The 12,430-nt window shown below is 40.3% G+C and overlaps 1 protein-coding gene and 1 long non-coding RNA gene across 4 annotated transcripts; both read left to right on the top strand.

Annotated features, from left to right (window-relative positions):
• The first annotated feature begins 3,919 nt into the window (after positions 1 to 3,919).
• LOC147173311 (uncharacterized) lies at positions 3,920 to 6,259 on the top strand. 3 transcript variants are annotated; one of them, XM_086075331.1, is made up of 2 exons: positions 3,920 to 4,199; positions 5,011 to 6,254. In XM_086075331.1, exons 1-2 carry the CDS (start codon positions 4,022 to 4,024, stop codon positions 5,859 to 5,861), a joined length of 1,029 nt encoding a protein of 342 aa, XP_085931457.1. In that variant the 5' UTR covers positions 3,920 to 4,021; the 3' UTR covers positions 5,862 to 6,254. The 3 variants fall into 3 exon arrangements, with proteins under 3 accessions (XP_085931457.1, XP_085931459.1, XP_085931460.1); XM_086075333.1 differs by having other exon boundaries at positions 3,938 to 4,036; positions 5,011 to 6,259; XM_086075334.1 differs by having other exon boundaries at positions 4,036 to 4,183; positions 5,011 to 6,259.
• Positions 6,260 to 6,703: 444 nt separating this feature from the next.
• Positions 6,704 to 12,325, top strand: LOC147173310 (uncharacterized). Its single transcript, XR_015094791.1, has 2 exons — positions 6,704 to 8,314; positions 11,247 to 12,325. It is a non-coding gene; the product is annotated as an uncharacterized LOC147173310 (long non-coding RNA).
• The last annotated feature ends 105 nt before the right edge of the window (positions 12,326 to 12,430 follow it).

Genomic DNA, 12,430 nt, shown 5'->3' with positions numbered 1-12,430 from the left:
TAAATAAATACATAAATAAATGACTTTGGTCGTCAACGTCATTGTGACTAATCGGCTAATCTTGGCAGCCCCACTGTACAAATTGTACATCTTCTCTGTGTCAAAAATGTAAATAAAGGCATAAAATGTGAAAAGTATGTTGATTTCTCCGTAACTGTTGCAATTTCTGTGTGGAATTTCCTTCTGCTTTTACTGTGTTTGCGACATAGAATTAAGGCGAGCTCTGCTTCATTATGTGGTTCGCGACGCTCAACAAATCAAGATGGCGGATGCACTTTTTACGGCTCCCCCTCCTTGTTATGACACTTCTGCTCTCCTTCCTTATTTTTTGGGCTGGCCCGCAAATAACTTCAATCCATGTATAATTTACATCAATTGAAAAGCAAGGGATGATTTTTCAACCGATTTCAAAATATTGAAAAAAAATCGGCAAATCCATGGTTCTATACTGGCATCTATTGTGAGTGTAAACAAGGTTTTTTGCGGTGATTAACTGGGGTAGGCCAGGATAGCCAAAAATTATACTTGAGTTACTGCCTAGAAATTTGGCCTCAAATAGAGAAACATGCAAATAATTGAGTAAAAGTAAATATTCAGAGAAAAGAGAGGAAAAAAAATACTAAAGCTCAACCAATTTCATTTTTGCCAATTTACAACTTCACCACTGCGAGGGAATTTTTCTCCCTCATTTTGACTGCGTTTTGCCCTTCTATGGTAAGGAACAACAGATGCGAATGGGTAGGAAGCTTTCCAATTTCTATTCACATACTGTTGATTTTATTCCAACATTACTTTACATTTACAAACGCGGACTGAGGTCGCCTCTCATGCCGATGGCAAATGTGCACATACTGTATGTTGATATCTAAGATCTAAAGCCATGCTTGCACCAAATTTACATCTCTGGTCCAATATTTTTAAGTCAACTTATAAAACCCAGATTGGGCTACACAACAATTAACACAAAAGTATAAAATATACAAAAATAGAAAACCCCAATGAATGATGCAAGTTATAAGTAAGTATGCTTGTGTCCTGCAGACGTCCGGCAGCCGATTGGCGATGAGGAGGAGCTCAACCCTCGGCAGCCCCTCATTAAAAAGGAAGAAGAGGACCCGCCGCTTTCCCACGAGGACGAGGAGGATCAGCTGTCGCCTTACATTAAAGTGGAAGTGGTAGAGGCCGATGTCAGCAAGTTTCCACCGACGTTGGCGTCTGTGAAGAGCGAAAACGATGACGACAGTCCGCCTGGGTGGTCATGGCGTCGTCGTCATGGCGGCACGTCGCAGCACGCGGCGGCGGGTGCTGACGCAGACCACCCCGGCGGACCGCCGCCGGACAGCCTTTTGGCGCCGCTGTCGGACAGCGACGACATGGAAGTGACGAGCGATTCCGACCCCGAGTGCTCGATAAGGGATCCAACTTTTAACGCCAAACAAAGTTCTCGACTGCACCACAAACGTCGCAAACCTAAACGCTTTCGGTGCTCGGTTTGCGGTCAACGATTTCTCCACGAAAAGCATTTGACTCAACACACGAGAAAGCACACGGGAGAAATACTTCGTTGCTCCGCTTGTTTTAAAGGCTTCATTCACAAGCACGCGTTAATTAAACACATGAAAATGCATACGGGGGAGAGAGCTGCCGGTTGTTCGGTTTGGGGTAAAGGGTTCATCAGAAAGTCAAACGCCGCAACACCTCAGTTCGCGAACAACCCCGCTGACGATGAAATACTCGCGGACGACGCTTGCGTCGGATCGCCCGCTGCGCTCGATTTGGTGAACAGTCACAGCGTGGATGCGGAACGCTTAGCTGCGACTTCTCTCGAACGGACGCCGAGTGCGCCCGACAATTTAGGTGACTTGGACCTCAGTGCGGAGCCGAAGCAGCTGAAAACCGCCGGCGATGTTGTTATTAAGAGGCCCGTTCGCTTGACTGTGGAACAGAAGAAGGAAATAATAGCCGAACATGAAACTGGCGTACGTATTAGCGATCTGGCTACGCAGTTTGGTTTGGCCAAGTCGACCGTTTGCACAATACTTAAAAACAAGGCGTCGATCAAGGCAGCTGACGTGGCTAAAGGCGTGACCCTCTTGACCAAGCAAAGACCTCAAATTTTGGAAGATGTGGAGAAATTATTGCTGCTGTGGGTAAATGAAAAGGAGCTTGCCGGCGATGGCGTTAGCGCGGCAACGGTTATCGAAAAGGCGAAGCGGCTGCACGGCGATTTGGTGGCAAACGCGCAGGGCGCAACTAGCGCCGCTGAACGTGACAATTTTAAAGCCAGTCGAGGCTGGTTCGATAATTTCATCAAGCGGAGTGGAATCCGTAGCATCAGGCACGACGAGGACGTCGCCAGTTTGAATGAAAAGGCGGCCGAGCAATTTGTGGGTCAATTTGAAACATTTGTGAAAAGCGAAAGCTACCTTCCCAATCAAGTTTTTAATTGCGGCGAAGCGGGAGTGTTTTGGCGAAAAATGCCCAAAAGAACCTCCCTCACGAAAGAAGAGAAGGCGCGGCCTGGACACAAGCCAATGAAGGACAGGCTGACACTTTTATTATGCGCCAACGCGAGCGGCGATTGTCAGCTGAAGCCACTTTTGGTCTACCACTCGGAAAATCCCCGCGCGTTCAAGAGCAATCGCGTGACGAAGGACGAACTGCCGGTAATGTGGCGAGCAGACGCGAAAATCAGGGTGACGCGATTTTTTTTCCTGGAGTGGGTGACCAAAGTCTTTGCGCCGGCTGTCAAGGCGTACCTCGAGGATAACGGCTTGCCTCTGAAATGCCTCCTCGTCCTGGATAAAGCGCCCGCTCACCCCCTCAGCTTGGAAGAAGACCTGGACATGGAATACAACTTCATCAAAGTCAAATTCCTGCCATCCAACACGACCGTTTTGCTTCAGCCCTTCGGTCGGCAGCTCGTTGTCCATTTCAAGAAATTGTATACGAGGGCGCTTTTATCGCGATGTTTCCAGGTCACAAGGGGCACCGATCTGACCCTGACCGATTATTGGAGGGACCATTTCAACATCTTCCACTGTATAAACATTATGGACGAGTGCTGGAGAGAACTTTCTTCTCGCGCCATGCAATCCGCTTGGAAGAAACTTTGGCCGGCGTGCGCGCCAGAAAAAGACCTGGAGGGCGTCGGTGCTGAGGAGGCGGCAATCGTGGAGGAGATCGTGTCCATTGGCGGAAGTATGGGCTTGGAGGTGGACAGGCCAGATGTGGAGGAGCTGGTAGAAGATCGGCCGGAGGAGCGCCGCAAAGAACTCGGCACGCGGGAACTTCTTGAGCTGCAGAGTGAACAGATGAAAAGCTACTAGGCAGGAGGAGTATTCGTCCGAGGAAGATTTTTTACGGCGCGGAAAAACGTTCTCGCGCCATGATAAAAGAAATTTGCAGTGATTTGGAGACTAAGTGCCAGCAATTCTGCTTTTAAATGTTGTAACTGACAAAAGAACAGTTAACATTGTAAATGATGATGTGATGTCCCATGTAGGAAAAAAAAATCTTTACCAAAAAAAAGTTTCACTGTTTCTAACATAAGAAGACAAAAAAAAAAGCTGAATGTCATAGAAAAAGACTGCTAAATGCATTATAGTACTAAAACATGTTCATGTAATTTTGTCTTAATATAATCAACTGTTTACATTTTTGTCTGTTCTGTTTTTTTTATTTTTATTTTTTTTAATGGCTTCAGTTTGCAAACAGTCCCGCCTAGAGATGCACAAATAAATTTCTGAACTGATGTGCAAACAGTTAATCAAAAGTAGACCATTTACTTTAAGCTGCTGACAATCCCTGTTGATGTTTGCATATTGATTGATTATTTTCTTCATTTTGTTTTCTGCACATTTTTCAATTCATATTCCAGTCCAGTAGGTGGCGGCAATGCGTCTCAAAACTAGTTTGCCAACACAAAAGAAAAACTGCGGAAGTTAGCAAGTTGCAAAACAGCGAAGGACAGTGGTGAATGTTTTCCAGCCTTCGGTTTTGAACCGCCTACATCATCAACATGTTGAAAGAGTTGGTAAGAAAGCGGCTAATTGCGGCCGCCGACGAAATCTTCGGACTTTTTGAGAAAACGATCGCCTTGTACGAGGAGCAACTTTGTCGAGCGAGAGAGGAGACCGAGCGACACCGACGACAACTGGAAGATGTTTGCAAGGCTCAAATTGTGATAAGCTTCGACGGTCCGTTCGTTAACATTTTTGTTATTTAATTAGTGTTAATTGATGACCATTTTATAGAAAGGGTGTTGGGGTTGATGGCGATGGCCAAATGTGCCCCTTGCAGTCCTAAACATTGTTTCTCATTTAAATTATTACTCCGCGTTGTTTTAATTTTATGGAATTAATGGCAATTTTCTTTCATTACCATTTTCCTTCTAGTTCTTATAATGTAGATTTTGTAATCTTGTATAGAACACACATTATTAATACTGAAACGTCTTTCAAAAACAATTAACCAAGTTCGTTACAACACAAATAAAATGAATCACAAATATCCAGTGGCCAGAAGAAGAAAAAAAAGTCCCAGTCAACATAGATATCTAGTTGTGCAACTTATTTTCAACATGACATGCAAAGAAAGAAACATTTAGTAATAGCTACTATTTAAATGGGGTCTTAACACAAAGGTTTTTTTAATTACAAATTTAAACATCTATCAAAAAGTAGTACAGCCCCATTAGTTTGTTGATTGTGTGTCTCATTTAACTGTCACATTTGTTTGATTTATGTTGCTGCTATGTTGTTGTTTTTAGACCCAACTACGAAATGTTTTGGGCTTGCTTTACTGCGGGGTGAAGCAGTGTGTAACAATCTGCAGTGTGGCAAAATAGATGGCTTCATGAGGAAAAAAACATATTGTGGAAATATGGACGCACGCCCTGATTGCCAGCCAATCGCAGAACTGTGTTGTTTTGTTTGAAAAATAAAAATTGACTGCAAAAGAGTTGTTGCAGTAATAAAATCAACTTTTTGTCATTTGTGTGCCGTGCAGATGTCAAGCAGCTGATGAGTCATCATGAAGAACTTCCACCTCAACTGCACGGAGGAAAAAATGCCAATTTGGAGCAAGCGGTTGCACTGCACCACCGTGATGAAGAGGAACATGAAGATGTACAGCCCCACCACGTTAAAGAGGAAGAGGAGGAGAAGGTTGACATCGACAAGTTTGCACTGACTGCTGCCTCGGTGGAGGGTAAACATGACGACGAAACACCCGAGTGGTCACAGCTTCATCATGCCAGTCCTAGTGGACCACCAGACGGCCTCTTAGCTCCACTGTCAGAGAGTGACGACATGGAAGGAACTTCGAGAAGCGACGCAGACTGTGAAGATGATGACAGACGTTCAAAATGCTCTGAGGGGACGCCGAAGAAACCATTTCCCAAACGTATGAGATGTCAAACTGAAAAAAAAAATAGTTTCAGCTGCTCAATTTGTGATAAAACATTTTCTCAAGAAAGCCTTATGGTGGACCACAAGAGAGCACACATGGAAGAAAAAAGTTTTCATTGCTCATTGTGTGGTTACAGATTCTCCTCTGTGTTTCTCTTGGTAAAACACATGAGGACGCACACGGGAGAAAAACCCTATTGTTGCTCAATTTGTGGTAAAACGTTGACCCAAAAGAGTCATTTGACTCGCCACATGAGGATACACACAGGAGAGAAACCCTATAGTTGCTCAGTTTGTGGTAAAGCATTCTATCGTCGGGCATGTTTGGCATCACACATGAGAACACACACAGGAGAAAAACCCTTCAGTTGCTCCTTGTGTGGTAAAACTTTCTCCCAAAATGCAAATAAAATAACGCATATGAAAAGACATGAGACAAACACTGTTTAGTTTTTCATGGTTAAACTCACAACATGTGGAATCACATCTGAACAAAAACACACAGGAGGAAAACCTTCCTTTTGTTTTAGTTTGTGGTGTAATGAATGTAAGCAAGACAACACAAAGAGAATGAAAATGTAATCAGTTATGCCACTGATTTCTCTAATGTGGCTTTTTTTTTTACGTGTAACTATTTCCAGACGGATAATTACATTACTTATGCAAGTCATTCTGTGTTACGCTTTATGGCATTTTCCATCGTGAAAAGATACTTTACACTATTTGTTTTCTTTTTTTCTCGATGCGGGATGGTGTACCACGGCCCTCGAGTGAAGTTTTGAAGATATTGTCTAAAATGTAAATACATTTTTAAAAGCATCCTAAATGTGTAGATCAAATAAATTCATCTGTGAATGCTCATTGTCAAGATTGATTTAATCTAATTAAAACTGCCTGAGAATACCACACCCACGTTACAAAATGGGGGGAGCAAAACGTCCGTCTTTTCCTTTAATATCGATCTATAGTATCAAAAGCCTTTTCTGTTTTAGATGTCATGTTTGAATGAGTTGGAGGACCCAAAAGCGGGGAAGAAGAGAGGGCGAGGCAGGGATGCTCTTTAACACAAATCATGATAAATGTACGAAAATTCCAGCAATTGATTATTTTTGTTGTCTATAGTTTGTTTATACTAGTAGAAATTTATTCCACAAGCTCCATTAGTGCCATAGAGGTGGATCTTTTTTCTCTCTGAAACCAGATTAGTGTTGGCTTTAAAGTTTCTTATAATTTAGTTCAGCATCTTTTCTTCTCAGTAACATTTTAGATATTGTTAAGTTATTAACATTGTTTTTCAGTTTTAAATTATATTTTAGCCGTTTATAATTATGTTAACTCAGTATGGCTAAATGAATAGCATTTTTATGTGTCTCACACTCCTGAGAAAATAAGGGAGTGTATGGGTCTGGTATCTGTCTCTTCCGTAGGAGACGGGCCGATGTGTGATTGTTTCTCTCTAATCTGATTTATAGCTATGGGAACTTGCTGAACTTGCAGAAGGGAGGAGAGAGGGATTTTCTTGTATACATTTAAGTTGTAACCAGGTGGGTTGTGGGCTGACCTTTTTCTGAACCCTCTTTGTGAATAAATAGCGATGTGAGCCAAGAGGAAGGAGCCACATCAGGACACAGACATCGCTTGGATGAATTTGTCAATGTGGACCAGAAGCTTCTGGTAATTAAAATCTTTGCAAAGGAACTCCTTCAACAGAATCTCACCATTCAGTTAATTGAACACGCAAAGAGTACAATACTTAATATTGTCTACTCTAACAAATGGTGACCCCGACGCTGAATTATAACGAATGGTCTCCTCCGTTGAACCAAACGGAAGGTGTTATTTTGACGTGGAACGGGCTGCGGCGTTCAAAGACGGGCGGAACTTCTAGGCCTAAATAAATAAAGTACGGTAAGTGGAGATCTTTATCCACGTAGAAGAAGTTTTGTCTGTCTGGTCCGCTGCAGCTGGTTTTTTCGTCTTCCAGAATTGTCTAAATTTTAAAAGAGATCTGTGTGAACGAGTGTAGTTTGATGTCGTTCTATTGTGAGTTGTGATAATTCCGACGATATTGAACTAAACACGTCGTGGAGTGGTGCATTTGAAGGTGACGTAATGCAGACTCGAAGTGATGAAGCTTTTTTTGTACAGGAAGAAATAGCGGTTAATTTTTTGATTTGTTTTGTTTTTCGTCAACGCTATGAAGAATCCTTAGACCATAATATATATTGAAGATTATGGTATGCGCTCTGCTTTTTAAGCAGTTTTGGCCGATTTGGGGACGAGTATCATATTTGTTCATGGCTCTTATTGAAAAAGTCCTATTTACACGTAATATGTTTTTTTTTTGAAAAAGCGCCTGTTTGAAATTGAACAGAAAGGGGTCCAGGTTGATTACAGCGATGATTGGATTTTGTATCACTGTATTTGCAATCGAGAGATTACGTGATTTATTTTATTTTGTAGGCGCTTCTACAATATGTAGTTTTGAGGTCAGGATTCCCGTTTGAATTCCTTTTGTTCCACGGTTGAATTCGTGAGCGCGTGACAAATTTCTTAAAAAATAAGCGCCTTGCAAAAATTTTGCAATAAAGGGAGAACAGTTTAGCTCAGCGGGATTGGGTAACCGCTGTGTATAAACGAGAGGTCACGTGATTCTTATGTGTGTCTGTGTGTGGCCATATGTGTTAACATATTGAACTATTAATATTGAAAGTGAGACGTCACTGTATTGAATCCGGAACTAAACATAAAAACTACAAACAAAAATGGAGGCGATTTCGACCCGGATACAGAATGGTTTGTCCTGAATGCGCTTCCGGTTCAGCAAAAAATAAAAGCGTCGATGAACAATGAAAAAACGAACTATGGATCGATTGTATACAAAGCTTTCGCTGGACAAAATGGTATGTCAGACTTTTGTATTTTCTTTGTTGGTAATGTAAAAAGGCTGAATCTGATGCTAAAATGACTCCAGCATTTGTGGAGCAGTTTACGGATGGGTTGTTCAAAGTTACCAGTTTACTGAAATCACCGTATAAAACTGCAGTTTAAATGCTATAAGATTTGTAGACAACGAATTGAAGGAATAACACCGTTTATTTTATTTTTTATACTGACTGAAGAGTGTGCGTATGCATTTGAGTGTGTGACCTAGCTTCTAAAAAAAGGTGGGGGTTTGTAAGTGAGAAGTGTGCATATGGGGATTTTGTTTGTTTTTCTTTAATATTTTAACTAAGTTTGGTGTTGTTTTGTGTGAGATGATACTGTTGTGATAGTGGCGTTTGTTTTATTAATGGGAATATGATAAAATAGGTTTTGCGATTTATAATGTTAAGATTCCTCCCCCCCCCCTTCCCCCGTTTCTAGGTTAGAAAAAAAGGTGGGGGCTGAGCTGTGCGCTGTGAGCATAATGTGTCCTCGTAATGGGACTCTTTTTTTGTCAAAATGGTAAGAGAGGAATGATAAACAATATAAAATAAGTAATAGTATTTGACTGAGCTAATAAATCTTTACACTTTAATGATTGATGACGATGGTTAATTTGTTAACTTTCCCTTTTCGGGACAAATGAATAAAGAGTAATGATAAAATAATGGCATTTTGTTTGAGAGTTGATATAATTATGCCTACATCTTTATAGCTGTGGCTGGAAATAAGATAGTTGAATAAAGAGTTATGAATGTTTTTGAAATTGACATGTTGATAATGATTTTTAATATTTGTTTTTTTTTTTTGAGTGTGTCATTTCAGAAACTGATGTTTGAGTTCCAAGGCAGATGAGGGTTTGATGGCCTTCACTGATTACAAACTGCGAACGGGATGCGCCCCAGCTGCTGATACGTTGTATGGCTAGTAGCTATTTGAAGGGGTATTGAAAAAAAAAAAAGAAAGCAGGGAGTGAACTGTCTTGCTATGATCCCATATCCTCAGTCTGGCATTTTTAAAGCATTGTATCAACGAATGTGCATTTTTTGATCAGGTGAGCTCTCAGAAAGACTGTGTGTCATCGGATCCACATTGCAGACAGCGTCTGAATGGATGTGGCAGAGATCAAAGGTCAAAAGCCGCAGAGCAACAGTCTTCTCGTCCTGTGCCTAAGAAAAACATGATGTTCAAATTCCTCGATGCCCAGTGACTGTGTATACGCCTCATTCTAGTGACTTCTCCCCTATGGCTGTTTTGCATCCAGAGGAAATCTAAATGCCTGCTCTGAACATTGCTGCCACAAACAGCCGCCATGCTGGCCAGGACTGAACATTGACAACAGCTGCCGTCCTGCCTTTTGCTGGGGGTCTGGACAAAGAAAGTTGGTGGTCGGAATGAGATGTGATCCATTCAGTAAAATGCTACATGGTGATTACAAGGCATTTTTAATGTGTTGAGGGGGGAGCTGTGATCTATAGCAAGATATTTCAGGAAATTGAAAACGACATATGTAAATTTGAAATGAGGGATTGAGAAAATTTATTTCAATCTATAGCCTACTAAATTTTTGCCTATATTTTTGGGAGAATCAGTTTCTGAATTGGTACAATGGGAATTTTATTAATATGTTATGATATGATATATTTTTATTTTCCCCGTGAGGAACTTTTTTGGACTTCGTCCAGCTGCAGCTATAATATAAAATAAATAATAGAATAAAATGAGTAGTAACAAGTAAAAGACTAACTAAGAGTTTGATGGCTAAGTTTGATTTTTTTTTAAAAGCACTGTGATTTATAAATCCCAGAAATATTTTGTGTGCTGTGTTTTTTATGAGCCCCGCTAATATGTGAAAGATTAGCAGTTTGAAGATGATTTTATCCTCAGCCCCACTAAATCTGTAAAAGAGGTGAGGTTGATTAGCAGTTTAAATAATTTTCGGGACTCTAGGAGAATTAGAGTAATATGGTTATCTCTATTTTTATGGCCCCAAAGTCATCATATATTAGTGTCTTAAGTTGTATCTGCTTATGTTTAGTTTTATAGTGTTTTGTAGCTCTTTTGTTTATCTCATAGCCTGATTTAGAGGGTTGAGTTATTTATGACGTCTTTTGAGTCATGAGGTCTCTATTTTGTCCTCCCTTTGTCTTGACGTGTTTGAAAAAATCAGTGGATCTTTGTCAAATGAGGGAGTTTATGTTTAAGAATTTAACCAATGTAGACGAGTTAGAAAATTAAAATCAAACTTAAAAACGAAATTAAAAAGGTTGTGGGGTATCGGCCTACACTCCAATTGACAGGATGAGTTTGAAAATGATCATTCACAGTTTGAATATGAAGAAATCTATCAGAGGAAATCGATCGCAAAGTAAGTCTGAAGCAAGCAAGGACAATAATGCATATTCGCCGAATGAAGGTAATTATATTATATTATATCTTTTATCTCAGAATTACATTTGAAAAATGTAATGTTTGGAGCCCAGTGTTTGCAAAAGAGTATAGATAATATGAATATATGTGAGTTTTTCCCAGCATGCCAGGATTCGGCCGGTCATGGGATTCTGGGAAGAGAATAAGAGATATGAAAGGCACAGTTATGCAAATTTAGAACAAATTTAGTCATGGTAAAAAATTACCTATTATTGAACAAAACCTATTTGAAAGATAAATATTTATAAACTCTGTCTTATATTAATGAATGAGCGAATGTCATTTAACTCAATCAAGGGCTGGGCTCTATTTTAATGTCACAAAAATAGATCTTTTCCTGTTCCAACAGCACAGGACCTACGGATCTTAATCAAATAACATTTACTAATCCCAACTAACAAAAACTATCAGGGTTTTTTCCTCCAAATAAAATTTATGTGAGTTTATGAGAAACTAAAAATGAAAAGTTTTTGCACTCAGGAGAACGGCCCCAGGGGGTTGGTGAGGAAATCTTGTGCAGTTCTCTGCACAGAGAAAATTTCACATCTGGTCTACAAGGCTTCCGGAGACGTGCCAGGCTCGGCTATCTCATCAACTGGAGCATCAATCTTATCACCTCCGACCTGGAGCCACGTCAGCTGAATCCGTGCCCGGTTCCGGAGCTGCCGTTTGAGGACATCAGTCAACGGATCAAGAGCAAGTGCCTTTTCTTGGGCAATCATTCCTTTGATCAGTCACATTTTGGGCAGAATAATCCCAGGTGACAAATCGAAGAATTTGGGTAGTCTACCCCAAATTCTTAAAGAAGAGACGAACTATTGCGACACTCTTTTCATTAAAAAAAAATACCTTCAAAGAACTTCATCACAAGATGGCTTCAAAGAACACATATTCGTCTGCCGATATATTGCGACACTTTTTAATGAACAACATTTTATGTTAAGCCTCACATATGCTATGCTTATTTCACTAAAAATCTTTTAAATGTATCAAATTGTTTTTTAATGTCATATGATTGCTAAATTACCTCCTCTTCTGCTAAAGGGATGTTTTAAGGATAATTATTTTTATCACACAACCATTGAAAAAAATGTTTTAATGTGTTGAGCTCTCAAGAGCTCAAATGAGGGATTGTTAAGTTATTAACATTGTTTTTCAGTTTTAAATTATATTTTAGCCGTTTATAATTATGTTAACTCAGTATGGCTAAATGAATAGCATTTTTATGTGTCTCACACTCCTGAGAAAATAAGGGAGTGTATGGGTCTGGTATCTGTCTCTTCCGTAGGAGACGGGCCGATGTGTGATTGTTTCTCTCTAATCTGATTTATAGCTATGGGAACTTGCTGAACTTGCAGAAGGGAGGAGAGAGGGATTTTCTTGTATACATTTAAGTTGTAACCAGGTGGGTTGTGGGCTGACCTTTTTCTGAACCCTCTTTGTGAATAAATAGCGATGTGAGCCAAGAGGAAGGAGCCACATCAGGACACAGACATCGCTTGGATGAATTTGTCAATGTGGACCAGAAGCTTCTGGTAATTAAAATCTTTGCAAAGGAACTCCTTCAACAGAATCTCACCATTCAGTTAATTGAACACGCAAAGAGTACAATACTTAATATTGTCTACTCTAACAATATCCTCAAAGACATTCTTCATAGGACA

The sequence above is a fragment of the Leptonotus elevatus genome, chromosome 5, assembly GCF_054856555.1.
Source record: "Leptonotus elevatus isolate MCC_2025b chromosome 5, RoL_Lele_1.0, whole genome shotgun sequence".
NCBI lineage: Eukaryota > Metazoa > Chordata > Actinopteri > Syngnathiformes > Syngnathidae > Leptonotus > Leptonotus elevatus.
Note: the sequence above shows the minus strand (reverse complement) of the source record. Positions and strands in the feature narration are given on the sequence as shown.